The 27,673-nt window shown below is 44.5% G+C and overlaps 1 protein-coding gene across 2 annotated transcripts; it reads left to right on the top strand.

Annotated features, from left to right (window-relative positions):
- The first annotated feature begins 519 nt into the window (after positions 1–519).
- dync1h1 (dynein, cytoplasmic 1, heavy chain 1) lies at positions 520–27,108 on the top strand. Of its 2 annotated transcripts, none has more exons than XM_037071776.1 (78): positions 520–769; positions 1,880–1,967; positions 2,130–2,303; positions 2,424–2,679; positions 2,822–3,008; positions 3,107–3,378; positions 3,507–3,734; positions 3,857–4,510; positions 4,633–5,055; positions 5,209–5,388; positions 5,548–5,697; positions 5,812–5,958; positions 6,147–6,287; positions 6,415–6,591; positions 6,745–6,855; positions 6,941–7,060; positions 7,187–7,426; positions 7,602–7,757; positions 7,897–8,010; positions 8,103–8,213; positions 8,312–8,521; positions 8,639–8,785; positions 8,879–9,045; positions 9,163–9,336; positions 9,446–9,800; positions 9,900–10,094; positions 10,184–10,466; positions 10,551–10,651; positions 10,748–10,907; positions 11,147–11,387; positions 11,477–11,660; positions 11,752–11,964; positions 12,075–12,313; positions 12,433–12,589; positions 12,683–12,907; positions 13,039–13,269; positions 13,386–13,526; positions 13,656–13,889; positions 13,986–14,192; positions 14,307–14,428; positions 14,516–14,681; positions 14,787–14,950; positions 15,158–15,287; positions 15,421–15,554; positions 15,667–15,781; positions 15,868–16,029; positions 16,148–16,362; positions 16,481–16,685; positions 16,774–16,947; positions 17,105–17,224; positions 17,395–17,515; positions 17,788–17,983; positions 18,691–18,808; positions 18,896–19,111; positions 19,208–19,420; positions 19,665–19,792; positions 19,925–20,078; positions 20,199–20,345; positions 20,489–20,639; positions 20,786–21,039; positions 21,179–21,313; positions 21,405–21,499; positions 21,584–21,758; positions 21,930–22,005; positions 22,125–22,285; positions 22,385–22,496; positions 22,596–22,656; positions 22,744–22,867; positions 23,012–23,125; positions 23,243–23,413; positions 23,530–23,747; positions 23,842–23,945; positions 24,958–25,166; positions 25,418–25,571; positions 25,736–25,878; positions 25,984–26,152; positions 26,374–26,498; positions 26,645–27,108. In XM_037071776.1, exons 1-78 carry the CDS (start codon positions 520–522, stop codon positions 26,771–26,773), a joined length of 13,923 nt encoding a protein of 4,640 aa, XP_036927671.1. In that variant the 3' UTR covers positions 26,774–27,108. The 2 variants fall into 2 exon arrangements, with proteins under 2 accessions (XP_036927671.1, XP_036927672.1); XM_037071777.1 differs by lacking the exon at positions 17,788–17,983 and adding an exon at positions 18,136–18,331 and having other exon boundaries at positions 26,645–26,773.
- The last annotated feature ends 565 nt before the right edge of the window (positions 27,109–27,673 follow it).

The following is a 27,673-nucleotide window of genomic DNA, read 5'->3' as shown; positions in this document are numbered from 1 at the left end:
GATGCTCTTCTCAAAAACCATTATTTCAAATGGGACATATTCACTGGGGTCCTGGTTGGCTATATCTGCCTTCCCAGCTGACTCAAGTCCAAGCTCCAAGTACACAGCACTTATTCTTAATGTTTAGCTAACACCATTATTAACACTCTGTTTTTAACAACGCCGTTGTGCTGCAGCTGAGGAAGATTTCTTGCTGCATCATTGGAGACAACTCCCTTTCTCCCCCTATCTGCCATACACTGTCAACACAGTAAGACAGAAAATGTGGTTTCGTTCAACTGCATTGTGGGTATCGTAGTTTTCGGCCAGCATAGTCTAATTGAGTACTCTGCACTCTTGAACTACAAGTACCACAATCCATTGCGCGCTGATAAATTTGACGGTACCAGTTGCGGCGTTCTGACAGCGGCAGTCAGCCTCTGACCAGCTCTGTAGTCGCGGCAGTTATCCTGTTAACGTCAGCCGAGTCTCTTTGTTCGCTTTCTCACCCGGACCGGTCGCCGTTGACCGCTTCAAAGCATGTCTGACGGCGGGGGGACGGAGGAAAACTCCGGCACCATGGAGGTGTCGGCCGTTCAGACGGTCGCTGACACCTCTGTGCTGCAGAAGCACATTAGGAAATTGGTACCGCTGCTCCTGGAAGATGGCGGCGAGGCCCCGGCCTCACTGGAAACCGCCCTGGAGGAGAAGAGCGCCGTGGAGCAGATGAGGAAATTTCTGGCAGACCCCCAGCTCCACACCATCCTTGTCGAGAGAAGTGCACTGAAAGGTACATCCAGGCAGAAGCGACTAGCCGGCTAGTTTTATTTCAGTAACAATAACCGTTCAGTGTTACAACAACATGAACGCAATGTGCCCCGACCATTCATTCTTCACAAGCGAAATGTATCTAAATCCAATATTAGCTAGCTAAGTTTACAGTGCATGTGAGCTAATGAGCATTATTTGACAGCCGGCTCGATAACAGTGCTAACCTAGCTTGCTATCACCAGCCATGACAATGTTAGCTGTAAGGCAACTACGCCACACTGGGTGGGGAGGAGAAGAAGAAAAAAAGCTGACATCACAATACACTGCAATGAAGCTGCTCAGTGTTCGAGATCTAATCTAAAGATGTATTTTATAAACATTTCGCTAAGGTAGTGTAGTTATAAAGCACATTCAGCCAATACTTGTAGACAACAGTTGTGTTGTGTAAAAGTGAACAGAACAAACACACTGTGCTTATTAAACAAAAAAGGCTCTGGGTATAAAAATGACTCAAACAACATCATATTCATTGAAGAAGAATGAATCTTTTGTTGCCACTTGCAAGTCATGTTATCTTCACCTTCTTGGGGTTTTATCATGTGAACCAACTTGTGTCAGTGAACACATGATCTGCAGTTTTCTCCAGGCGAATTAAGCTTCAGAGCCGCTTGCCTTTCCTAATATTTTTAGTGCTGAACCTTGATCCCCTGATACTGAACATGACCAGCTGCAGTCTGAGCCTGTCGGATTTGGATTCTCAGCCAGAGAGCAACTTCCCCAACCTATTCATGCTTTTGCGCTAAGAATACAAATGCTGCAGTGCAGTGATTGCAGATGGCTATCTTTTCCTTCAAACCATGACCTCACTTCTGAAGGGAGGGTGGGGACATAAATGGATGGAAGCAGATAAGTGTCAGATTGCACTGTCATCCTGCTGTAACGTGACTTTTTATACTTATCAGCAGCAGAGTCATTTTGTTGGGCTTGAACTATCAGTCCTTACTGCTTCAGGAGAGTCTTAAAACAGTAACTTGTGTGGTGAAAAATCTCTGGTTATTGCAAACATGCATCGTTTAAGACTGGCAGTGTGTAGAACATGACTTTATGAGCCGTTTGTTTATTTACACAGAGGACGTTGGAGATGAAGGAGAGGAGGAGAAGGAGTGCATCACTTACAACATCAGCATTGACATACACTACGGGATCAAGTCCAACAGGTAAATTTGTCTTACTTTAAGCCATGCTGTTATATCTGAAGTGCTCCCCTATTTTCACAGAACATGTAATCAAGAAAGCTATTTCTGAATTTACTGCATAGCCCTCATCCCCACAGTGTTATTAATCTTAAACTATGAAATGTTCCCCCTTTTTAACTGCAGCTTGGCTTTGATCAAGAGGACAGGCGTCATCGATGCAGACAAGCCCATATCAACCCAAGTTCGAGTTCTGACCTTGAGCGAAGATTCTCCCTACGAGACGCTCCACTCTTTCATCAGCAATGCTGTTGCTCCTTTCTTCAAGTCTTACATCCGCGAGTCTGGCAAGGCAGACAGGTAATCCTAAAAAGTGTCTTTATATTTTGTTAAAACTTTTCTTCTGAAGAGTTTAGGCATAAACCTGCAATGATATTGATGGATGATTAATTTACACTATAATCTCTCCTGATCCTATAGAGATGGGGATAAAATGGCACCTTCAGTGGAGAAAAAGATTGCTGAGCTGGAGATGGGTCTTCTCCACCTGCAGCAGAATATTGAAATTCCTGAGATCAGCCTGCTCATCCACCCCATCATCGCCAACATCGCCAAGCAGTTGTATGACCGTGGGGAGAAGCCGAAGGTCACTGACTTTGGTGACAAAGTGGAGGACCCAACCTTCCTCAACCAGCTGCAATCTGGAGTCAACCGGTGGATCAGGGAGATCCAAAAGGTAGGAAACATTCCCATATTCCCATCACAAACCAAACAATGATGTTCTACTTAATGTAAGAAGTTACAGGTATATGGAAAAATATTCTTTCTCTCCAAAACTCATAACTGGGTTTATTTGTCTGGACCTGTACTTTTGTAAGGTGACGAAGCTTGACCGTGACCCAGCATCAGGCACAGCCTTGCAAGAGATAAGTTTCTGGCTGAATCTGGAGAGAGCCCTCAACAGAATCCAGGAGAAGAGAGAGAGCCCTGAGGTTCTGCTCACACTGGACATCCTCAAACACGGCAAACGTTTCCATGCTACTGTCAGCTTTGACACTGACACTGGTGGGTGGCAACCAGTGGAAAAAAATTATCCTTTGGCTCATTTCACTTTTGCTGCCGCAGAATGATTAATTTGTTTGTCCTCTCTGTATTTCTCATAGGTCTCAAACAAGCTGTGGAAACAGTCAATGACTACAATCCTCTGATGAAGGACTTCCCTCTCAATGACCTGCTCTCTGCTTCAGAGCTTGATAAGATCCGCCAGGCCCTGATGGCCATATTCACTCATTTGAAAAAGATTAGGAACACCAAGTACCCTATCCAGAGAGCACTGCGTTTGGTGGAGGCCATCTCCAGGGACTTGAGCTCCCAGCTCCTCAAGGTGTTGGGCACCAGGAAGCTCATGCACGTTGCCTACGAGGAATTTGAAAAGGTTGGTGTGGTTGGGTCTAAAGCTGACACTAAAGCTTATTGCATTTAACCCCCTAGAAGTACACGCTTACTTAATTACTCAAAATTTTAGATGTCTTCTTAAATGCCAATTCAAATGTCCCTGTGCAGGTGATGGTGGCATGCTTTGAGGTGTTCCAGACCTGGGAGGATGAGTATGAGAAACTGCAGGTGCTTCTGAGGGACATTGTGAAGAGAAAGAGAGAGGAGAACCTGAAGATGGTGTGGCGTTTGAGCCCTGCCCACAGGAAGCTTCAGTCACGTCTGGATCACATGAGGCGTTTCAGAAGGCAGCACGAGCAACTGAGAGCTGTGATTGTCCGTGTGCTGAGGCCTCAGGTAAATCATCATCAGTTTTTCCAGTATTTATTTATTTCATGGTCACTTTAATGTTGTTAGTTAATATCTGGCTCTATCCACACTTGACTGAGAAATGATTCATCTTCTTTTTTTATCTCCAGGTGTCTGCTGTGCCACAACATGCCCCTGGGGAGACAGTTGAGCCTCAGGACATGAAGGTAGCTGGAGTTCTCTTTGATGCTGCTGATGCCAATGCTATCGAGGAGGTCAACCTGGCATATGAGAATGTCAAAGAGGTCGATGGCCTTGATGTGTCTAAGGAGGGCATGGAAGCCTGGGAAGCTGCCATGAAGCGTTATGATGAACGTATTGACCGTGTGGAGACCCGTATCACCGCCCGCCTGCGTGATCAGCTGGGAACCGCCAAGAATGCTAACGAAATGTTCCGCATCTTCTCCCGCTTTAACGCTCTCTTTGTGCGTCCCCACATCCGCGGTGCCATCCGGGAGTACCAGACGCAGCTCATTCAGCGTGTAAAAGATGACATTGAGTCACTGCACGACAAGTTTAAAGTGCAGTATCCTCAGAGCCAGGCCTGTAAGATGAGCCATGTCCGAGACCTGCCACCTGTGTCCGGCTCCATCATCTGGGCCAAGCAGATCGATCGTCAGCTGACTGCGTATATGAAGAGAGTGGAGGATGTCCTGGGAAAAGGCTGGGAGAACCATGTGGAGGGGCTCAAGCTGAAACAGGATGGAGACAGCTTCAGGGCTAAACTGAACACCCAAGAGATATTTGATGACTGGGCTCGTAAGGTATGTAATCAAATGTCATATATATTTGGCAAGAAGATTTTTAAGTTCAAGTTTTTTTAAGTTTTATTTTTAGTAGTTGTTCTGTATATAAATATGTGTTCTTCCTTTCTTTTGTAATTCAGGTACAGCAGCGTAATCTTGGTGTGTCTGGCCGCATCTTCACCATCGAAAATACCCGTGCCCGTGGACGTACTGGGAACATGCTCAAGCTTAAAGTCAACTTCCTCCCAGAAATCATCACCTTGTCCAAAGAGGTCCGCAACCTTAAATGGCTAAGCTTCCGTGTTCCTTTGGCTATTGTCAACAAAGCCCACCAGGCTAACCAGCTGTACCCATTTGCCATCTCTTTGATCGAGAGTGTGCGCACGTATGAGCGCACTTGTGAGAAGGTGGAGGAGAGGTCCTCCATCTCCCTGCTGGTGGCTGGACTGAAGAAAGAGGTTCAGGTCCTCATTACTGAAGGCATCACTCTGGTCTGGGAATCCTACAAGCTGGATCCGTATGTTCAGAGGCTGGCTGAGACTGTCTTCAACTTCCAGGAGAAGGTCAGTGTGAAGGATCTATTGCTGTAAAATTGTAATATCCTGCAGAAGTAAAGACTCTCCTCAGTGTCATTTTAGAATGAATCAAGTGCTCTTGTTTAAATACTCCAAACATTAGTTGTAAACTTTTTTTTCTGCTCTGTGTTTTGTCTCCAGGTGGATGACCTCTTGCTGATTGAGGAGAAGATTGATCTTGAGGTTCGCTCTCTGGATACATGCATGTTTGATCACAAGACCTTCACCGACATCCTAAGCAGAGTCCAGAAGGCTGTGGACGACCTCAATCTCCACTCCTATTCCAACTTGCCCATCTGGGTCAACAAGCTTGACATTGAGGTTGGCACCACAAAATAACAGAATTATTTATTTTCATTTCATTATTATTTTCAGTTTGAAAGGTTTAAATGTTCAAAACATTTCTATTTTTTCTTTTTACATATGGTGGGCATGAATGATTTTCAAACTAGATGGTTTTTTTTTGTTTCGTTTTCATAGATTGAACGTATCCTGGGAGTGCGTCTGCAGGCTGGTCTTAAGGCCTGGACCCAGGTGCTCCGTGGCCAGATAGAGGACAAAGCTGATGTTGACATGGACACTGAGGCTCCACAAGTGAGCCACAAACCTGGAGGGGAACCCAAGATCAAGGTAGCCGTTGTGACAATAGTGACTCTGTTGTTTTGTTGTAGTCATACATTACTTGTGAAACCTTGGATTCATTGACACAGATGATTGACTAATGTCATTTTTTTCTTTTATCAGAATGTTGTCCATGAGCTGAGGATTACCAACCAGGTGATCTACCTGAACCCACCGATTGAAGACTGTCGCTACAAGCTCTACCAGGAGATGTTTGCCTGGAAGATGGTCATCCTTTCCCTTCCTAGGATCCAGAGCCAGAGATACCAGGTAGAGATTTCTGAATGGTTTTGATAATAAGGCTGTGATTCCCACTGCAGAAGGTCTGCATATTTGTGATATGCAAAAAAAGCACAAGATACTTGGAATGATGTATCTGCTAAACACAAACTAAGTTATATGAATGGATTCTGTTATATTTTTGCTTTAATCAAAGCTAACTTGTCCTTTCTTACCAGGTGGGGGTTCACTATGAGCTGTCAGAGGAGGAGAAGTTCTACAGAAATGCCCTGACAAGGATGCCAGATGGCCCTGCAGCTTTAGAGGAGGCCTACAATGCAGTAGAAGACATTGTCAATGAGGTGGAACAGTATGTCAAGGTAAGAGTCTTCTTGTTATGACAACACAAAAGTGTAATAACTTTTATTTCTAATCATAGATGGGTATAATATACACTATCATGTAAATTGTTTTTTGAGGATTCATCCCTTTGTTGCCCCTGTCCAGGTGTGGCTGCAGTACCAGTGCTTGTGGGACATGCAAGCTGAGAACATCTACAATCGCCTGGGTGAAGATCTCACCAAGTGGCAGGCTCTGCTGGTCCAGATCCGCAAAGCACGTGGAACCTTTGACAATGCAGAGACACGGAAAGAGTTTGGACCTGTGGTCATCGACTATGGCAAGGTAATAATGACCTACAGTTCAGGGTCCTATATAAGAACAGCAATTCTCAAACAATCATCTGTAAGAGTGTATTACATAAAGCGGTTGTTTTTTGATACTTTTAACTTTTATTTTTAGGCAAGCGTTAACATTTGTATCTGTCCCTGAACACAGGTCCAGTCCAAGGTGAACCTGAAGTATGACTCCTGGCACAAAGAAGTGCTGAGCAAGTTTGGTCAGATGCTCGGCCAGAACATGCAGGACTTCCATGCCCAGATCTCCAAGGTAACATTTGAGAATACACTTATCAGAAGATTTCCACAAACTAGATTTTTTTTTCTTATCATGTTTCTTTTTGTTTCCTCAACAGTCTCGTCAAGAACTGGAGCAACATTCTGTGGACACAGCCAGCACATCAGATGCCGTCAACTTCATTACATATGTGCAGACCCTGAAACGCAAGATCAAACAGTTTGAGAAAAATGTGGACGTAAGTGATCAGATATGTATTTTAAAACGTTCAATATCCAATCATTCCTTCATTATTTTGCATCACGGCAGGATTTAAGAAAATCCTTTGCTATTCTAAACGGCTTCATCTTCCTTTTACCCCTAGTTGTTCCGTAATGGACAGCGTTTGTTGGAGAAGCAGAGATTCCAGTTCCCTCCATCTTGGCTCTACATTGACAACATCGAAGGTGAATGGGGTGCCTTTAGTGACATAATGAAGCGCAAGGACACTGCTATCCAGCAGCAGGTGGCCAACCTGCAGATGAAGATCGTCCAGGAGGACAAAGCTGTGGAAAACCGCACCACTGACTTGCTTAATGATTGGGAGAAGACCAAACCAGTCGCTGTAAGAGAAATTAAATCATCTGATTAGATTTAACCTCCTAGAATACATTTTGTGAACTCATAACTGATGAAGATAAATTGCTTTTGTGACTGAAATATTTGTAAAAAAAAGTGAGATGTTTTGACATTAAAATCTTGGGCTTCCGTTATGTTAAACTTTTATTCTGTATCACCAGGGTAACCTGCGTCCAGAGGAAGCTCTTCAGTCTCTGACCATCTATGAGGGCAACTTTGGCCGTCTGAAAGATGAAAGGGAGAAGTGTGCCCGAGCCAAAGAAGCCCTTGAGCTCACTGACACTGGTCTGCTCAGCGGCAGTGAAGAGAGGGTGCAGGTAATGCCTGCAGTTATATTTAAACCATAATGCTAAGAGTTACAGCTCTTATCTTTTAGTTATATAGATGTTTCAAAACCGTACCGATGCCTAAGAAAACAAAGGCATCTTTTGATTTTTTTTTTCCTTTTTTTTCTAGGTGGCACTAGAGGAGCTGCATGACCTGAAGGAGGTTTGGTCTGAGCTGTCAAAGATCTGGGAGCAGATTGACCAGATGAAAGAGCAGCCATGGGTGTCTGTACAGCCTCGCAAGGTAACAGATGGACAATTATCTTGCAGATCACATTTGAACTTCAAGTTATTTGTCAAATTCTACATAACTATTTTTGTGTCTGTGTTTTGTAGCTTCGTCAGAGTCTGGATGCTCTTCTGAACCAGCTGAAGAACTTCCAAGCAAGACTGAGACAGTATGCCTCCTACGAGTATGTCCAGAGGCTGCTTAAAGGATACCTCAAGGTCAGGCAGCTAGTTTTTCCTACTAAGCACAAATCTTTGCTCACAAGAAAACTCAAAATGGATTATTTAATTCCTGTCCTCTTCCTTCCTCTGACCAGGTCAACATGTTGGTGATTGAGCTGAAATCAGAGGCTCTGAAGGAACGCCACTGGAAGCAGCTGATGAAGCGTTTGCATGTGAACTGGGTCCCATCAGAGCTGACCCTGGGACAGATCTGGGATGTAGATCTGCAGAAGAATGAGATGGTTGTGAAGGATGTTCTCCTGGTAGCCCAGGGAGAAATGGCTTTGGAGGAGTTCCTCAAACAGGTGAGAGAAAGACCCTCAAGATATTTTGCAGTGTTATTTTATAATCTGCAGATTATTAAAAATGATGCTCTGGTTTATAAACCTTTTTGATAATAATTCTGAGTTATCAATCCTCAGATCCGTGAGGTGTGGAACTCATATGAGCTGGACCTGGTGAACTATCAGAACAAGTGTCGTTTGATTAGAGGCTGGGATGACCTCTTTAACAAGGTCAAAGAACATATTAACAGTGTGTCTGCCATGAAGTTATCTCCATACTACAAGGTAAGCCGAAAGACATGTTGTGTTCTTTAAAATTTTAAAGTAAAGTTGTCAGAACTGCTTCAACACCATGATTATCTCCTTTCTTTCTCCCAGGTGTTTGAGGAAGACGCTCTGAGCTGGGAGGACAAGCTGAATCGCATCATGGCTCTGTTTGATGTTTGGATTGATGTCCAGCGTCGCTGGGTCTATCTTGAAGGCATCTTTACCGGCAGTGCTGACATCAAACATCTGCTGCCTGTAGAAACGCAGAGATTCCAGAGGTAAATAAAGTACCCTTATTTTAGTACTTTATTTTAACAAAGCAGAACATTTTTTAACTGGAACAATATTTTATACTGGAACACACTTTATTTTGCCTCTCTGTTTTTATTCCACAGTATCAGCACGGAGTTCTTGGCACTGATGAAGAAGGTGTCAAAGTCTCCCTTAGTGATGGATGTGCTGAACATACAGGGAGTGCAGAGATCTCTGGAGCGACTGGCTGACCTTCTGGGAAAAATCCAGAAAGCCCTTGGAGAATACCTGGAGAGAGAAAGATCCTCATTCCCAAGGTAAGAAGATATAAATCACAGAGCAAGAAAAAAAATCTGTGTCGCACACTGTCACACATTCATTCACTAACTATCCTTAATGATCCATCACACTCTCTTTGTTTTCCAGGTTCTACTTCGTGGGAGACGAGGACTTACTGGAAATCATCGGCAACAGCAAAAATGTGGCCAAACTGCAGAAGCACTTCAAAAAGATGTTTGCTGGTGTTTCTAGCATCCTGCTCAATGAGGACAATACTGTGGTGCTTGGAATCTCCTCCCGCGAGGGTGAAGAGATTCTCTACAAGACACCAGTCTCCATCACCGAGCACCCCAAGATCAACGAGTGGCTGACGCTGGTGGAGAAGGAGATGAGGGTGACGCTGGCCAAGCTGCTAGCTGAGTCTGTCACAGAGGTCACATCCTTCAACAAGGGTACAGCTATTGACCTGAGTCAGTACATCAGCTGGATTGATCGTTACCAGGTTGGCACTATTTACTCTGTGCATAGTTATTCAGCATACATGGAAATCAGGTCATGTGTTTTTATTTTTGTAATTTTACACTGTTTCTGCTCCTCACAGGCCCAGCTGGTGGTCCTGTCCACTCAGATTGCCTGGTCTGAGAACATCGAGTCTGCCTTGACCACCATCTCTGGCGGTGGGGACATGAGTCCCATGCAGGTAGTGCTGACAAATGTGGAGGCCACCCTCAACGTGTTGGCTGACACTGTGCTGATGGAGCAGCCTCCACTCCGTAGGAGGAAACTGGAGCACCTGGTTAGTGGGATTCTTTTTTCCCAATCATTCTTACAAAATATTTTCCAATGTGAAAATGTGTCTTTAATCCCTGTTCTACTCTGTTGTAGATCACTGAGCTGGTGCACCAGCGTGACGTGACCAGGACTCTGATCAAGAACAAGATTGACAACCCCAAGTCCTTCGAGTGGCTCAGCCAGATGCGCTTCTATTTTGACCCCAAGCAGACAGATGTCTTGCAGCAGCTTTCCATTCAGATGGCCAATGCTAAGTTCAACTATGGCTTCGAGTACTTGGGTGTTCAGGATAAGCTTGTCCAGACCCCACTGACAGACCGATGCTATCTCACCATGACCCAGGCTCTGGAGGCCCGCCTCGGAGGGTCACCATTTGGTATGACAGCTTTTTGTACACACACAAGAAATGAAATCTTTTTTTTTTAAATCTAATCTAATCTGTATTTTATCATCCATATAGGTCCCGCTGGAACAGGGAAGACTGAGTCAGTGAAAGCTCTCGGCCACCAGCTGGGTCGCTTTGTCCTGGTCTTCAACTGTGACGAAACGTTCGATTTCCAGGTACACAGCTATCATTGTCCTTACCATTTTCTTTTTAAAAGAGCATGTCTGTTTCTCGTATTGGTCATTTAGATTAATAAATCTCTTTTCTTTTAGGCCATGGGTCGTATCTTTGTGGGTCTGTGCCAGGTGGGAGCATGGGGCTGCTTCGACGAGTTCAACCGTCTGGAAGAGAGAATGCTCTCTGCCGTTTCCCAGCAGGTGCAGTACATCCAGGTTGCCTTGAGGGAGCACAGCAACCCCAACAGAGACAGGAGTAAGTATAATACAAATAGTAAATGTCATAATTTGTAGAGAGAATGTCCTTTTATAAGAATATCCAAATTCAGTTCAGTATCTTTGAACACCAGTTGCCTTTATAAGAGGTGTCCAAGGAGATTCAACAAAATGGCTCACCTCTCTTCAGAGAAATATGCACTAAAGAGAACACAAATTGTACAAAATGTTTCCCTGAAAACTACATTGTGAGTAACTATATATCTGTCATCTCCTCAGGTGTGCCAGTTACCACAGAGCTCCTGAACAAGCAGGTGAAGGTCAGTCCAGACATGGCCATCTTCATCACCATGAATCCTGGCTACGCTGGCCGCTCTAACCTGCCAGACAATCTGAAGAAGCTCTTCCGTAGTTTGGCCATGACTAAGCCCGACCGCCAGCTCATTGCTCAGGTCATGCTGTACTCTCAAGGTTTCCGCACAGCCGAGATCCTGGCCAAGAAGATTGTGCCCTTCTTCAAGTATGTACTGTTTAAGAAAAATGGTTCTGGCTTTGAGAGAATTTTGAAGGTCCTTCCTTCTCTGAATTTATCCCTTGCCTCCATTTCAGGCTGTGTGATGAGCAGCTGTCATCCCAGAGTCACTACGATTTCGGCCTCCGAGCTCTCAAGAGTGTGCTGATCAGTGCAGGTAATGTCAAGCGTGAGCGCATCCAGAGGATCAAAAAGGAGAAGTTTGAGCGTGGAGAGGTCGTTGATGAGAACGAAATCGCTGAGAACCTTCCCGAACAGGAGGTATGGAATTTCTAGATGTTTTGGAAATTCAGCAAAAATTTGAGGTGCTGTCTTTCGGTTGTGTCACCCAGTCTGTGTCTTGTTACTGTAGATCCTGATCCAGAGTGTCTGCGAGACCATGGTTCCCAAGCTGGTGGCAGAGGACATCCCTCTGCTTTTCAGCCTGTTGTCAGACGTCTTCCCTGGTGTCCAGTATCAACGTGGAGAGATGACAGCTCTCAGGGAGGAGTTGAAGAAAGTATGTGCAGAGATGTACCTCACCTATGGAGACGGTGACGATGTGGGCAGCATGTGGGTGGAGAAGGTATGTAGTTAAATTCTGTCAACGTATATCATTCTGTGTGTGACCAGAAATGGTGAGCTGTACAGCTCTGCCTGCACTGTCCTAAAACATTGCCATTCATCCCATTCCAGGTGCTCCAGTTATACCAGATCACACAGATCAACCACGGTCTGATGATGGTGGGACCCTCAGGAAGTGGGAAGTCCATGGCATGGAGGGTGCTGCTCAAGGCCCTGGAGAGGCTGGAGGGTGTTGAGGGTGTGGCCCACATCATCGATCCCAAGGCCATCAGCAAGGACCATCTATACGGAACACTGGACCCAAACACCCGTGAATGGACCGATGGGTTGTTCACGCACATCCTCAGGAAGTGAGTTCCCTAACACATTTTTTTTTACTTAGGTCAGCTAAGTCATCTGTATGTTCTTCAGTAGTACTTTTTGAAAAATAACTGTGGTTTAAAATATTTTTCCATTTTTTTTTTTTCAGGATCATTGACAATGTTCGAGGAGAATTGCAGAAACGTCAGTGGATTATCTTTGATGGTGATGTTGACCCCGAGTGGGTTGAAAATCTTAACTCAGTCCTGGATGACAACAAGTTGCTCACCCTGCCCAATGGAGAGCGTCTCAGCTTGCCACCAAATGTAAGTGCATGGCACTTGGAATACAAATGTCTGTTTTTATCTAATTTTTAGACTATATTGTTGGATTGACCTAAAATTACTCTCTCTGTGTAGGTGCGTGTAATGTTTGAAGTACAGGATCTGAAGTATGCTACCCTGGCCACTGTGTCTCGTTGTGGTATGGTCTGGTTCAGTGAGGACGTCCTCAGCACGGACATGATCTTCAACAACTTCTTGGCTCGCATACGCAGCATCCCATTGGATGAGGGAGAGGATGAAGCTCAGCGACAGAGGAAGGGCACAGATGATGAAGAAGAGACTGCATCGCCGATGCTGCAGGTAAATAAAGCAAATAAAATACACAGTTACAAAAACAAGACCTCTTAAACAAGAAAAATTTGCAGCAATTTATTCAATGAGGATATTTTATTTTGATTTAACCAATGTCCTTTTTCCTCCCTTTACATTAGATCCAGCGTGATGCTGCAGCTGTCCTGCAGCCTTACTTCACTTCCACAGGCCTGGTGATCAAGGCCTTAGAGCATGCCTCCAAGATGGAGCACATCATGGACTTTACCCGCCTGCGTTGCTTGGGTTCCCTGTTCTCAATGTTGCACCAGGCCTGCCGTAATGTGGCACTCTACAATAACAACCACCCTGACTTCCCTATGCCCATTGATCAGCTAGAGAAATACATGCAGGTAATGTTTTGCTTTCTATTATGATTGTATTGTTATTCAAACTTGTAACTTAATCACTGCAAAACATGCATGCGTTTTGTTAAAACTGATCAATTTGTGGCTTTATCTCTCTACAGAAATATCTGATCTACGCTGTGCTGTGGTCCTTCTCTGGTGACGGGCGGCTGAAGATAAGGGGAGAGCTGGGAGAGTACATCCGTCGCATCACCACTGTGCCCCTCCCTGCTGCACCTAATGTCCCCATCATCGACTACGAGGTACAGTTTCTTAGTTACAGTTATTGAACATTGTCTTGAGTAAAAAAAACAAAACAAAAAAAAACAAAAAAGGCCAAAGAAAACTACTGCAGTCAAGTGACTATTATGCCGTTTACTTTGAATTTGCAGGTGTGCATCACGGGTGAGTGGCAGTCCTGGCAGGGCAAGGTGCCCCAGATTGAAGTAGAGACCCACAAGGTAGCATCCCCTGATGTTGTGGTTCCCACCCTGGACACTGTTCGCCATGAAGCTTTGCTTTACACTTGGCTGGCAGAGCACAAGCCACTGGTGCTATGTGGACCTCCTGGCTCTGGAAAGACCATGACTCTGTTCAGTGCCCTCAGAGCATTGCCTGATATGGAGGTGAGAGGCTGGATGAAAGTATAAATAAAATGGGATAAAATGTAGGAAGGATTTGGACATCGTCAATATTTCCACATTCTCTTTCCACTCTACCAGGTTGTGGGTCTGAACTTCTCCAGTGCCACTACCCCAGAGCTGCTGCTGAAGACCTTTGACCATTACTGCGAGTACCGCCGTACCCCCAACGGTGTGGTCCTCGCCCCCGTCCAGCTGGGCAAGTGGCTGGTGTTGTTCTGTGATGAGATCAATCTGCCAGACATGGACAAGTACTGCACACAGAGAGTCATCTCTTTCATCAGACAGGTATGATATATTGTTTACAACACAAAATTGTGACTGTCATGGCAGCGTAAAATTTGGTATCCCTCCTTTTATGTTAAATTCAGTTTAACAATAGATATTGTGTTTTCTTTGCAGATGGTTGAACATGGAGGTTTCTACCGCACCTCAGACCAGACTTGGGTCAAACTGGAGAGGATCCAGTTTGTTGGAGCCTGTAATCCTCCCACTGACCCTGGCAGAAAGCCTCTTACACACAGGTACAGTTCAGACTTTATACATGCTTAAAACAATGTCATTAATTAGAATAGCTCAACAGTGACCATTTGGTGGTGTGCTGTTTCTAGGTTCCTGCGTCATGTTCCTGTGGTGTATGTGGACTATCCTGGCCCAGCCTCTCTAACCCAGATTTATGGAACCTTCAATCGTGCCATGCTGCGCCTCATCCCATCTCTGCGTACCTATGCAGAGCCTCTTACTGCTGCTATGGTTGAGTTCTATACCATGTCTCAGGTACGTTGAAAACAAGGATCTGTACATGCGTCACAGAAAACTTGTTTTGTTCGTACTAGTACTAGTTTGTCTGCATGTCTAATTTCAATCCCTGTTTTAATTTAGGAGCGGTTCACCCAGGACACCCAACCTCACTACATCTACTCTCCCAGAGAGATGACCCGCTGGGTGAGGGGCATCTTCGAGGCCCTGCGGCCACTTGAGACTCTGCCTGTGGAGGGTCTCATCCGTATTTGGGCCCATGAAGCCCTCCGTCTCTTCCAGGACAGGTGAGGCTGAGCTTTAACACTCCAAGAGGAGACTGTTTTTTTTTATTATCCATGGTGTTGTTTTAGAGGGCTCATATGGTTAGAGTAAATCTGTTAGATGTGAAAGTGTTCATGAGTCTTGATATAGTAAAGTGGGTAATAAATGCAGTAAAAAGAGTAGAATGGCCAATGTGATGATAAGGTTGCTTGTCTTTAACCTTTTTCCAGGCTGGTTGGTGATGAAGAGAGAAGGTGGACAGATGAAAACATCGACATGGTTGCTCTCAAACACTTCCCCAACATTGATAAGGACAAGGCCCTTAACAGGCCTATTCTCTACAGCAACTGGCTCTCCAAGGTAAACTATAGATAGGCTGACCACGATGAGAAATTCCTACTTTTCTAAATATTTTGAAATATTGAGAATTGACCTCAAATCTTCAGCATTTTTTTATTGCCATGTTCACTGAGTTTATTGTTTGTGGATGCAGGACTACATCCCAGTGGAACAGGAGGAGCTGAGGGACTATGTGAAGGCCCGTCTGAAGGTGTTCTATGAGGAGGAGCTGGATGTTCCTCTGGTGCTCTTCAATGAAGTGCTGGACCATGTCCTCCGAATTGACCGGTGAGTAAACGCCCCTCCAGCTCCTGATTGACTTCTAGTTGCTTTTTGTCTACTTTAAGGTCTGAAATAATTGTTTTGGAGTACATTTTTAAAACTGTATATCCTCCTCCAGAATCTTCCGTCAGCCTCAGGGCCATCTCCTGTTGATTGGTGTGAGCGGAGCAGGAAAGACGACTCTGTCTCGCTTTGTAGCATGGATGAACGGACTTAGTGTGTACCAGATCAAGGTTGGTTCAACATGTGAAGATATTTTTGGTCATATTACTACGTTTGTTGCTGTGTTTATTCGTCTTTTGTATATGTGTGTGTTCAGGTACACAGGAAGTACACTGGAGAGGACTTTGATGAAGACCTGCGTACAGTGCTCCGTCGCTCAGGATGCAAGAATGAGAAGATTGCCTTCATCATGGATGAATCCAACGTGCTGGATTCTGGTTTCCTTGAGAGAATGAACACACTGCTGGCCAACGGAGAGGTAACTGTCATCTGGATCTTCAATTTATTGAGAACAAGATGATATTAGTGTCTTTTTGTTTTCTGAGGCTTGTATTTGGGTTCTGCCTCCTGATGTTGATGTTAATTCTTCTTTGTAGGTTCCTGGCCTGTTTGAAGGAGATGAGTATGCCACCCTGATGACTCAGTGTAAAGAGGGAGCCCAGAAAGAGGGCCTGATGCTTGACACACATGAGGAGCTGTACAAGTGGTTCACCAGCCAGGTTATCAGGAACCTTCATGTTGTTTTCACCATGAACCCATCTTCAGAGGGCCTGAAGGACAGGGCTGCCACATCTCCTGCCCTCTTCAACAGGTACACATACACATGGTGGACATTAACTGATTACATCACAGGCAGAGGCTAGATACTACAACTTTAAAATTACAAGATTGTGTTTCTGAGTTAACTGAAACCCCCTTGTTTTTGTTAGGTGCGTGCTGAATTGGTTTGGAGACTGGTCCACAGAGGCCCTGTACCAGGTGGGTAAGGAGTTCACCAGCAAGATGGATCTGGAGAAACCAAACTACAAGGTGCCCGACTACATGCCCATTGTATATGACAAACTGCCCCAGCCACCATCCCACCGCGAAGCTATTGTCAACGGCTGTGTGTTTGTACACCAGACTCTACACCAGGTAGGGATGTTTCCAGGTTGGGCATTTTAAACAAAAGTATTACATTTAACAGCTTGCTAATGCATTATTCATTTTTCGCTATATACAGGCTAACAACCGTCTGGCTAAGAGAGGTGGTCACACAATGGCCATCACTCCTCGTCACTACCTGGACTTCATTAACCAGTATGCTAACCTGTTCAATGAGAAACGCAGTGAGTTGGAGGAGCAACAGATGCATCTGAACGTTGGTCTACGCAAGATCAAGGAGACTGTCGATCAGGTACATTCATTTTGTATTTTACTTCACTTTGAATGTGCTTGTATCTATGTGTCATTTTATTCCACCTATTTCTCTAAACCTGAGTTTTTCTCCACAACTAAGATGGTGTCATTGCTTGTTTCATTCTCCCTTATTCTACTTGTGCCTCCTCATCCAGGTGGAGGAGCTCCGTCGTGACCTGAGAATCAAGAGCCAGGAGTTGGAGGCAAAGAACGCTGCTGCCAATGACAAACTGAAGAAGATGGTCAAAGACCAGCAGGAGGCTGAAAAGAAGAAGGTACAGAGGAATTTTACACTTAGAAAGATGATTTTTCTTCTTCTTCTTAAAGACAAACCTGAGCTCTCAGCAGTTTAGTGTAGTCCTCCTTTTGTCTGTGTGCATTGTACTTTTGGTCTAACTGATACATTTAAATATACTTTATACTATATACCATTATCTGATTCCAGGTCATGAGTCAGGAGATCCAGGAAGCTGTGTACAAGCAGCAGGAAGTGATCAAGGACAAACAGCTGAGTGTGAAAGAGGACTTGGACCAGGTGGAGCCTGCTGTTATTGAGGCTCAGAATGGTACAGTCTTGTATTTCCTCACAACTTTCCTTATACTATATTTGCTTTGTTGTCACAGAATGAGTTTACATAAGAATATGACTTTTATAAATGTCCTACAATGTTTACTTGCCATTCTTCAAATAATGTTATGATGTAATCCTATAATGTTATCACTTAGTCATTCATGGTGAAGGGCTTCTGGTTAACAACTTACACTTAACCTTCATCCTCCCTTCATCACTGCCCCGTTCTTTTCATAATCCCCATCCTTGTTCACCTGATGCCGATAGCTGTTAAGTCCATTAAGAAACAGCACTTGGTGGAGGTGCGTTCCATGGCTAACCCACCAGCGGCTGTGAAGCTGGCCCTTGAGTCCATCTGCCTGCTTCTGGGAGAGAGCACGACTGACTGGAAGCAGATCCGATCCATCATCATGAGAGAGAACTTCATCCCCACTATTGTTAACTTCTCTGCTGAAGAGATCAGGTGAAATAAGAAAAAAACAATTCTGGAGTTGTTCACTAAAGCTCTCTCCCTCTCTCTCTCTTCCTCTCTCTGACTCCTTGCCCTGTATGCTCTCCCTCTCCTCGTACTACTTCTTCTTTCTTTCAAACACATTCCCCCTTCCACCTAACTAGCGGTGAGTTCTATTAAGCGGCAGCACCTAGTAGAAGTGCGGGCCATGACCAATCCCCCAGCTGCAGTCAAGCTGGCCCTGGAGTCTATCTGCCTCATGCTGGGCGAGGAGACCAGTGACTGGAAAAAAATCAGACAAGTTATTATCAGGGACAATTTCATCAGCAGCATAGTCAACTTTTCCTCTGAGGAGATGAGGTACCGGTGTCAAAATGTCTGTCTAGTCCTTAATGGAAGCACAAATTATATCAATCAATCAGTGTATTAATCAAGTGACACCCATGATCAGAATTTGATTGTAGTATATTATTTTGCCTAATCAGAAAACCAGCTGACGGTTACAGCGACCACTATGGTTGTTAGTGGTTGTTGACATGATTTTTAACTTCTTTCAGTGAAGGTAGTAGAAATCGCTTTCCTTCCCCATCTCAAAAATCTAAATGATCTTGTGCAATATTTAATTTCCTTGATTCCTGACTTCAACACATTTTACATTTCACATTGAAGTATTTGACTGTGTAAACTATGTCTGACTGGACTTTTTCCACTGAATCCAGTGACTCCATCCGTGACAAGATGAAGAAGAACTACCTCTCCAACCCGAGCTACAACTATGAGGGCGTCAATAGGGCATCTCTGGCCTGCGGACCTATGGTGAAATGGGCAATCGCTCAGGTAAGGAAACCTAGAAAAAATATGAAAGCGGATGTTGACTGGATAAAGTACTCCATTTAACATGTGCTTTTTCTATCATTTCCCTAGCTTAATTATGCCGACATGCTGAAGCGCGTGGAGCCTCTGCGTAATGAACTGCAGAAGCTTGAGGATGACGCCACGGACAACAAGACGAAGGCAGAGGAGGTGGAGCAGATGATCAGAGACCTGGAGGCTAGCATCGCTCGCTACAAGGAGGAGTATGCCGTCCTCATTTCAGAGGCCCAGGCAATCAAGGCTGACCTGGCTGCAGTCGAGGCTAAGGTAACTGATCATCAAACCAATCTTTAGTTCACTCTGTATTAATCTCAAATTAAAAGTGGGGCAGCATTTTTCTGAACTCTCACTCTCCCCTTCAAGGTGAACCGCAGCACAGCCCTTTTGAAGAGTCTGTCAGCTGAAAGGGACCGCTGGGAGAAGACCAGCGAGACATTCAAGAACCAGATGTCCACCATTGCTGGAGACTGTCTGCTCTCTGCTGCTTTCATTACATATGCTGGTTACTTTGAACAGCAGATGAGACAGAACCTGTTCACTACATGGTCTCACCACCTGCAGCAGGCCAACATTCAGGTAGTTAAAGTCTGGATAGTCAAGACTCAAGTGATTATTGACCATCACTCACTCATCTTATACCACAGTCATATCACCAATAGTAGGAACTTCTTCTTTGTTACTCTGGTTCATGGTCTAAAAACACCAAATCTGCACTTAAGCACTTTACTTAACTTTTCACATAGACTTAAAATGTATTGCATACTGTCAGGTCACATGTTTTATTCTAATATCTGATTGGCATCACTTTTGTTCCACACAGTTCCGTACAGACATTGCCAGAACTGAGTATCTGTCCAATGCTGATGAGAGGCTCCGCTGGCAAGCCAACTCCCTCCCAGCTGATGATCTCTGCACTGAGAATGCCATCATGCTCAAGAGGTTCAACAGGTCAGTATCTTTTTCTTCTGACATAGTATTTTTTAAACCCTAAAAACATTACAAAGTATTCCTGAGCATAAATTAGCCTTGGGTTGAGTTCATATCCCATGCTGATCAATTCTGTGCTATTGCCTTTTCCAGGTATCCACTGATCATTGATCCATCAGGCCAGGCCACAGAGTTCATAATGAATGAGTACAAAGATCGCAAGATCACCAGAACCAGTTTCCTGGACGATGCCTTCAGGAAGAACCTGGAGAGTGCTTTGCGTTTCGGAAACCCACTGTTGGTCCAGGTATGAACAATTTCCTCACACAGCCAACATCTCATTGTGCACTTTCCACTTACTCACAATAACTTGTTTTCATCAAGGATTTGTTTATTCATAGTCAGTTCTTCTTTTTTTGTCCTAAAGGATGTAGAAAGTTACGACCCCATCCTAAACCCGGTGCTGAACAGAGAGGTCCGCAGGACTGGAGGACGTGTCCTCATCACCCTGGGAGACCAGGACATTGATTTGTCTCCTTCATTCGTCATTTTCCTTTCTACAAGAGACCCAACGGTGAGTTGATAGTCACTTAGATTCAACACATTTTAATAAGTATACATCTATCTATCTAAGAAAATTTGCATTCTTATAGACCTCATTAATATGATTGTACGAAGAAGTTCATCTGTGTTATATGGTGTCTCTTGTGTATGCAGGTCGAGTTCCCACCAGACTTGTGTTCTCGTGTTACATTTGTCAACTTCACTGTGACACGCAGCAGCCTTCAGAGCCAGTGTCTCAACGAGGTCCTAAAGGCTGAGAGGCCTGATGTGGATGAGAAACGCTCTGATCTCCTCAAACTGCAGGGTGAGACTAGAAGATAGAGATGTGCTCACACAATCACGGGACTTAGCTGTTAATGATAATGGCAGGGGCTACAAGACAACTCTGACATGAGTCCCAGTGGAGAAAAAAAGCATATAAACAACTGTGGTTCCATCTCTCTCTTATAGGTGAGTTCCAACTGCGTCTGCGTCAGCTAGAAAAGTCCCTGTTGCAGGCCCTCAATGAGGTAAAGGGCCGTATCCTTGATGATGACACCATCATCACCACACTGGAGAACTTGAAGAAGGAGGCAGCTGAGGTGACCAGGAAGGTGGAGGAGACGGATATCGTCATGGCAGAGGTTGAGATGGTGTCACAGCAGTACTTGTCTCTGTCTTCTGCCTGCAGCAGCATCTACTTCACGATGGAGGCTCTGAACCAGGTCTGGACCCATCTGACTTTCACTTCACTTTCACCCCATATTTGAATTTATTTTTTAATAGAAACCCTTTAAATTACACATACTATCAAATACTTTTATGGTGTCTAATAATAAACAAATACTTTGTATCCTGCTACAGATGCACTTCTTGTACCAGTACTCCCTTCACTTTTTCCTGGATACCTACCACACTGTGCTGTATGAGAACCCCAACCTGAAGAGCATCAGTGATCATACGCAGAGACTTGCTGTCCTCACCAAAGACCTCTTCCAGGTTTGAATATGACATTTTTGAAAATAAGAACATTTCTTTTCTTTGGTGGTTTGAATATACTGAGTCTAATTGTATCTGTTTTTTGACGTAGGTGCTGTTCAACAGAGCAGCCAGAGGTATGCTGCACCAGGATCACATCACTTTTGCCATGCTTTTGGCTAAGATCAGCCTAAAGGGCATTACCAGGTAAGATGCCAGTATAACACTAATCAGTGGTAGTGTTGGATAAAACAACATAAATCTGAATCATTTCAATCCTTATCTTTCCAGCGAGCCCTCATATGATACAGAGTTCCAGCACTACCTGCGTGGTAAAGAGATTGTTCTGACTGGCACGACTCTGCCCAAAGTGAAAGGTCTGACCACTGAGCAGTGTGAAGCCATGGTCCGCCTCAGCCGCATGCCAGCATTCAGCGACTTGATCGACAAAGTTCAGGCTGATGAGGTGAGTGTAAACGGATACTGTCAATCTGGGATCACTAATATTTTGATGATAATGCAGAAGATGCATATTAACCGATTTGCATTTATAAGAATGCATCTGATTAAACAACTTTCTTTGAATTCAAACTCTATCAGCGATAGTCATATCTTTGTTTTTGTTTTGTGATTTCAGCAATTCTTCATGTGGATTGAGAGTAACACCCCAGAGCTGGCTGTTCCTTATCTGTGGTCAGAGGAGAAGCAGTCCAGTGAGTGTATAGACTTGTCATATTTCGCAAATGATGCATCAACCAAACATATTAATGATTTTAAAATATGAGGTTTATATCCTGTGTTTACACAACCTGCTCTGCTCTTCCATGCTCAGCTCCCATTGGCCAGGCAGTGCACCAGCTGCTGCTGATTCAAGCCTTCCGCCCTGATCGCCTGCTGGCCATGTCACATATTTTCGTCTCAAAGGTGCTGGGAGAGTCCTTCATGAACATCATCGAGCAGCCTCTTGACCTAGCTAATATCGTGGATAGTGAGGTAGTAAACCAATATTTCTTTGACAGTTATTCACTCCTTTGGTGTTTGGCATTTTTAGTGTTGTTAAACCTGTTTCTATTGTCCCTTTCTTGTCTGTAGGTGAAGCCTAGCACTCCAGTGCTGATGTGCTCTGTACCAGGTTATGATGCCAGCGGCCTGGTCAGAGATCTAGCTGCTGAGGAGAACAAACAAATCACCTCTATTTCTATCGGTAAGGAATGAATAACCGCATAGTCTTGTCACACAAATATGATCCCTGTGTTCAGTGGGGATATAGTAGTGAATGTTTGTGTTTTTACACTGTCCACAGGTTCCGCTGAGGGCTTCAATAAGGCAGACAAAGACATTAACACTGCTGTCAAGTCTGGCAGGTGGGTGTTTTTTTTTCTTTTCTGTATTTTCTGAGCATGTATGCTTTGTTTTGTTGTTGTGGTATCCTGACTATTTCGGGCCTGCAGGTGGGTGATGTTGGAGAACGTCCACCTGGCCCCCGGATGGCTGATGCAGCTGGAAAAGAAGCTCCATTCCATGCACCCTCATGCCAGCTTCAGGCTTTTCCTGACCATGGAGATCAACCCTAAGGTAAACAGCAACGCTTATAAAAAAATATTTCTAACATTTCATAATCTTGAATAGAGTTGAAGACTTCAGTAACACTTCTACTAGCCACAGGTTTCTTTTTGTGCTTTCGTTCCTCAAAGTTTCTGTTCTGTGTTTTCCTGTCAGGTTCCAGTGAATCTGCTTCGTGCCGGTCGTATCTTTGTGTTTGAGCCTCCTCCTGGTGTCAAGGCCAACATGCTCAGAACCTTCAGCAGCATCCCTGTGGCTCGCATGTGCAAGGTGACTTAATCTGCACTTACCAACACAAATATTCACACTTTTCCACCTAAACCTTAATCATCAGCTTTCTGCACACTTCCTTGCAAATTTTCAATCTTAATGATTTTCCACTAACAGGCTCCCAACGAGCGTGCTCGTCTGTACTTCCTGCTGGCCTGGTTCCATGCAGTCATTCAGGAGCGTCTGCGCTATGCACCACTGGGCTGGTCCAAGAAATACGAGTTTGGAGAGTCTGATCTGCGCTCTGCCTGTGACACAGTTGACACCTGGCTGGACGACACTGCTAAGGTTGGAGATTATTTCATAAATTGTATACAGCTCTTTAAATGTAAGAATTATTTGCTGTATGATTGTATAGTGTTTTGACAGAATTTTTAAATAAAATTGCTTCTGCACACACACAGGGTCGTCAGAATATTGCACCAGACAAGATACCCTGGGCGGCTCTGAAAACACTGATGGCCCTGTCCATCTATGGTGGTCGCATTGACAATGAGTTTGACCAGCGTCTGCTCAACACCTTCCTGGACCGAATCTTCACCAAGGGAAGCTTTGACAGCGAGTTCAAACTGGCTCTCAAGGTTGATGGGCACAAGGACATCAAGATGCCCGATGGCATTCGGTCAGTACTGGCTTTACGCTAGTAGCTTCCACGTTATTGATACTGAATGAACCTAAACTGGTTTAAAATTAAACGTGATTTTGCTTTGTTACAGGCGCGAGGAGTTCATGCACTGGGTAGAGATGCTTCCCGACACTCAGACTCCATCTTGGCTTGGGTTGCCCAGCAATGCCGAGAAGGTCCTGCTCACCACTCAGGGTACGGCAAAGTCGATCGTCTCGATCATCGTGATCATCTTTACTCCGGGGTTCTGTCACAGTCACTGTACTGCAACACATCGGGGTTCTTCTCCCTCAGTTCTTCCCTCCAGATTTCATGTTTTCACTGGGCCGATCATTAACCATCTTTCTCTCTGTTCTAGCATATTTACATTTATCCTGACAGGGTGACTCGGTGGAGGGAGATCAAGATCTTATATTTTTGTTTCTGCTCTGGGCAGAATACTGTGCGTGTTTGTGGTGGGAAAGAACAAATGCTCCCTCTGCTAATCTCTCATCTTCACTCATCTTCACCCTTGACATCATAAGTAGCTCCTTGGTTGCAGTGTTGTTCATAGTCATGCAATTTAGCTGTGTAGTTTTAGCCATCCTGCTTCAAAAGGTGGTCTGCCAAAAGAAGGGTGTGTGTGTCCTCACCCTCCAGCAGCTGTATTTCACAGCCATCATGTCGCTTTGCTGAATTATTACCCCAACCTACCCTCAGTTTAAGATTCCAAAACATCCCCACCCCCTCGGTCATATCCTCCCTCCCTGTTTATTGTTTTTCTTTTTTTTTCCCCCCCCCGTCCAGTTCAGTTCCACACCTCCTCCAAACTCCTACAGTCCCAGCTCCTGAAGCATCCACCCCTTGAATCACCTGAATCCCACCCTTTAGTTTCCTCTGTTAAACCTGTTCCCCTACATGGTTATATTCATTTCTTTTACAGATCCAGTCAAGAATGCAGTTAATTTATCCACTTGGGAACTTGAATGTAACATTTGATTGAAATGTTGCCTGAAGCCTTGAATGTCTTTCGTTCTACCCAGTGTAGTCCTCATTTATTTGTCTGTCTGGTACAACTCCTTTTTTTCTTCTCACATTAACATACCCTGGAGGTAAGCTGTTCATTTCTTCGTTCCACTATTAATTTCTTCTCCCTCCTACCTCCCACCACGGCCTTGTCTTCCACCTCCCTCCCCCACTCACTCCCTCCCTCTGCCGGGCTGCGCAGGCACTGACATGATGGGTAAGATGCTGAAAATGCAGATGTTGGAGGATGAGGATGACCTTGCCTATGAGACGGAGAAGAAGGAGCGCACTTCGTCCACAGCCGATGCCCAGCCGGCCTGGATGAGGACCCTCCACACCACTGCCTGCAACTGGCTGCAGCTCATGCCCCAAATGGTCAATCCACTCAAACGCACAGTGGAAAACATCAAGGTAATGGCATTAATAAGGGGAGAGGTGGTTGGTAAGCAAAACTCTGGGGAGTGTTTTGTGTGGTCTACAAGAAGTTTTACTATTTAATGTTGTTGTAAATCTTTCTGCTTGACTTGTGAGGGTAATGAGAGGTAAAATGAAAAGAAACAAAAGCAAAGGTTGTATTATTTGCTCTTCTTTGTGTAACCGATGCATCTGCCAAACATCATATTTGATTTAAAGTCTTCTTTATCCAAACACACAAACACCAGGACCCACTGTTCCGGTTCTTTGAGCGTGAGGTGAAGATGGGTGGCAAGATGCTGCAGGAGGTCCGTCAGGATCTGTCGGATGTGGTTTCAGTGTGTGAGGGCAAGAAGAAGCAGACCAACTACCTGCGCACACTCATCAGTGACCTTGTTAAAGGTAGAATCTTACTTTCTCACTCTAATGTTAAAAGTTTAAATGAATACAGGTAAATCACTGCACTCTTAAAACTCCCCATTGTGGAGCTTGAACAAGTAGGTGTCTTTGGACAGTTTGTACGTTGAGGAAATATCTGGTATACAACTGTTTTTCTTTCTCCCCAGGCATCCTCCCTCGCAGCTGGTGTCGCTACACAGTTCCAGCCGCCATGACTGTGATCCAGTGGGTGGCAGACTTCAGTGAGAGAATCAAACAGCTGCAGCAGATCTCCCAGGGAGCTGCAAGCGGGGGTGCCAAGGAACTGAAGGTGCTGTTTTGTTAACTGTTTGTGTACAGCCTCAGTCAAACTGTGAGTTTTCATTGCCCGAGTCACTCGCAGTGCTTTAATTTTTCTGTTCTCCTCCCTCTCCAGAACATCCACGTGTGCCTTGGCAGCCTGTTTGTGCCAGAGGCTTACATCACCGCTACCCGCCAGTATGTGGCCCAGGCCAACAGCTGGTCTCTGGAGGAGCTGTGTCTGGAGGTCAATGTGACCACTGCCCAGGGTTCCACACTGGATGCCTGCAGCTTCGGCATCAAAGGTAAGAAGCAGCACGTCATCTATTGTAATCTCAGGTTGTGTAACAAGTTATATTGTGGCATGTGAATTGAGATACGAGACTTGTGCTGACTCAATTTTGTCTGCCCCCATGGGAGTCACAATCATTAAAAACATAGATAGAAGAGATCCTGGCAAATACTTGCACTACTCTTGAAAATGCAGTCCAGTTGATGGCGTACATGGTCATTTTTTTTCTCCCAGGTCTGAAACTGCAGGGAGCTACTTGTGCCAACAACAAGCTTTCTCTGTCCACCTCCATCTCCACTGAGCTGCCTCTCACTCAGCTCCGCTGGATCAAGCAGAGCAGCGCTGAGAAGAGACACATGGTATGAACAAGATATTCTCCTTCCTATCAAATAATGTGGACGATATGACGATTTAGATAGAAATGTCTATGAAGGGTGTTAAATTCAGATTTTGCATTGGTAAATGTTGAACCATTCATCACATTTGGCTTTTTGTCTCGCTGCAGGTGACTCTACCCGTGTACCTGAACTTCACCAGGTCCGATCTCATCTTCACTGTTGACTTTGACATCGCCACCAAGGAAGATCCTCACAGCTTCTACGAGCGTGGAGTTGCTGTCCTGTGCACCGAGTAGAGGAAACAGTTCATTCCTGAAGACCAGAGAGTCTTGATTATTAAACCACACATACTCACTTCCATGTATTGCTTATTAACCACCATTTACAAAGTAGTTTGTAGCCTGTTGCATTCCAATATTAAACAGTTAGGAACATTCCTGGAGCAGTAATAAACATCTTATCATTTGTAGTGTTTGTGGAAGGTGTCTTAAAAGGTAAAGAGGATGTCGTCAGATGGTAAAGGAAGAGAAAATGAAATGTTGGAAAGGAAAGTTGTAACAAAAGGATGATTTTACGAAAGAAACTATGTTTTTAGATGAAATAAAGTCCATTGGAATCAACAAAACTGCAATAATGACTTCAGTGTGTTTGTGTTGTAAATGTTTGATTTTAAGTCAGATAGAATAGAAAGGATTTAGGCTTGCTTAGTTCTTGAAAGCTGATTACCTGAGTCCTCACACACAATATGGAAGATTTTTGATTGTCACTACTGTCATGTACTCTGTCAAACACTCAAATGAGTTTGTTCTCAGTCTGCCTGATTTCCAGAGACAAACTTTAAAATAACAAATTTACTGGCAAGATTAAACAACTAGGTGAAATGAAATTTGCATCATAAACCAGGAAACAGATTGTCCTTGTCGAAGTGTCTGATCCCATTTTGTCACTGTTTAAGAAACATCTGAGGGGAATCCTACACCCAACGCCTTTTCATATCTGCTTAATGTGGAGGGGTTCGTGTTTCAACCCGTATCATAAATTGACCCCTGACATGGTGACGCATTGGCACAGAACCTGAGAACCAAAGCCCACCCAGTGCTGAACATTAGTTCCTGCCCTCTGCAGCTGTCTTAAAAATCATTTAATCAGCTTATCATTCAAACCTTTGCTGTGTTTCAAATCGGTGTCTGCATCCT

Source organism: Acanthopagrus latus, chromosome 16 (genome assembly GCF_904848185.1).
Source record: "Acanthopagrus latus isolate v.2019 chromosome 16, fAcaLat1.1, whole genome shotgun sequence".
NCBI classification, from domain to species: Eukaryota; Metazoa; Chordata; class Actinopteri; order Spariformes; family Sparidae; genus Acanthopagrus; species Acanthopagrus latus.
This window is presented reverse-complemented; position numbering and strand designations above follow the sequence as displayed.

What these genes read in the sequence shown, in the direction of transcription:
- dync1h1 (XM_037071776.1), top strand. Translation starts at nt 520, where the DNA reads ATGTCTGACGGCGGGGGGACGGAGGAAAACTCCGGCACCATGGAGGTG. An exon ending in CTCCGTCTCTTCCAGGACAG is followed by an intron (nt 14,951 to 15,157) that starts GTGAGGCTGAGC and finishes ACCTTTTTCCAG; the next exon opens with GCTGGTTGGTGATGAAGAGA. An exon ending in TCTCCTGCCCTCTTCAACAG is followed by an intron (nt 16,363 to 16,480) that starts GTACACATACAC and finishes TGTTTTTGTTAG; the next exon opens with GTGCGTGCTGAATTGGTTTG.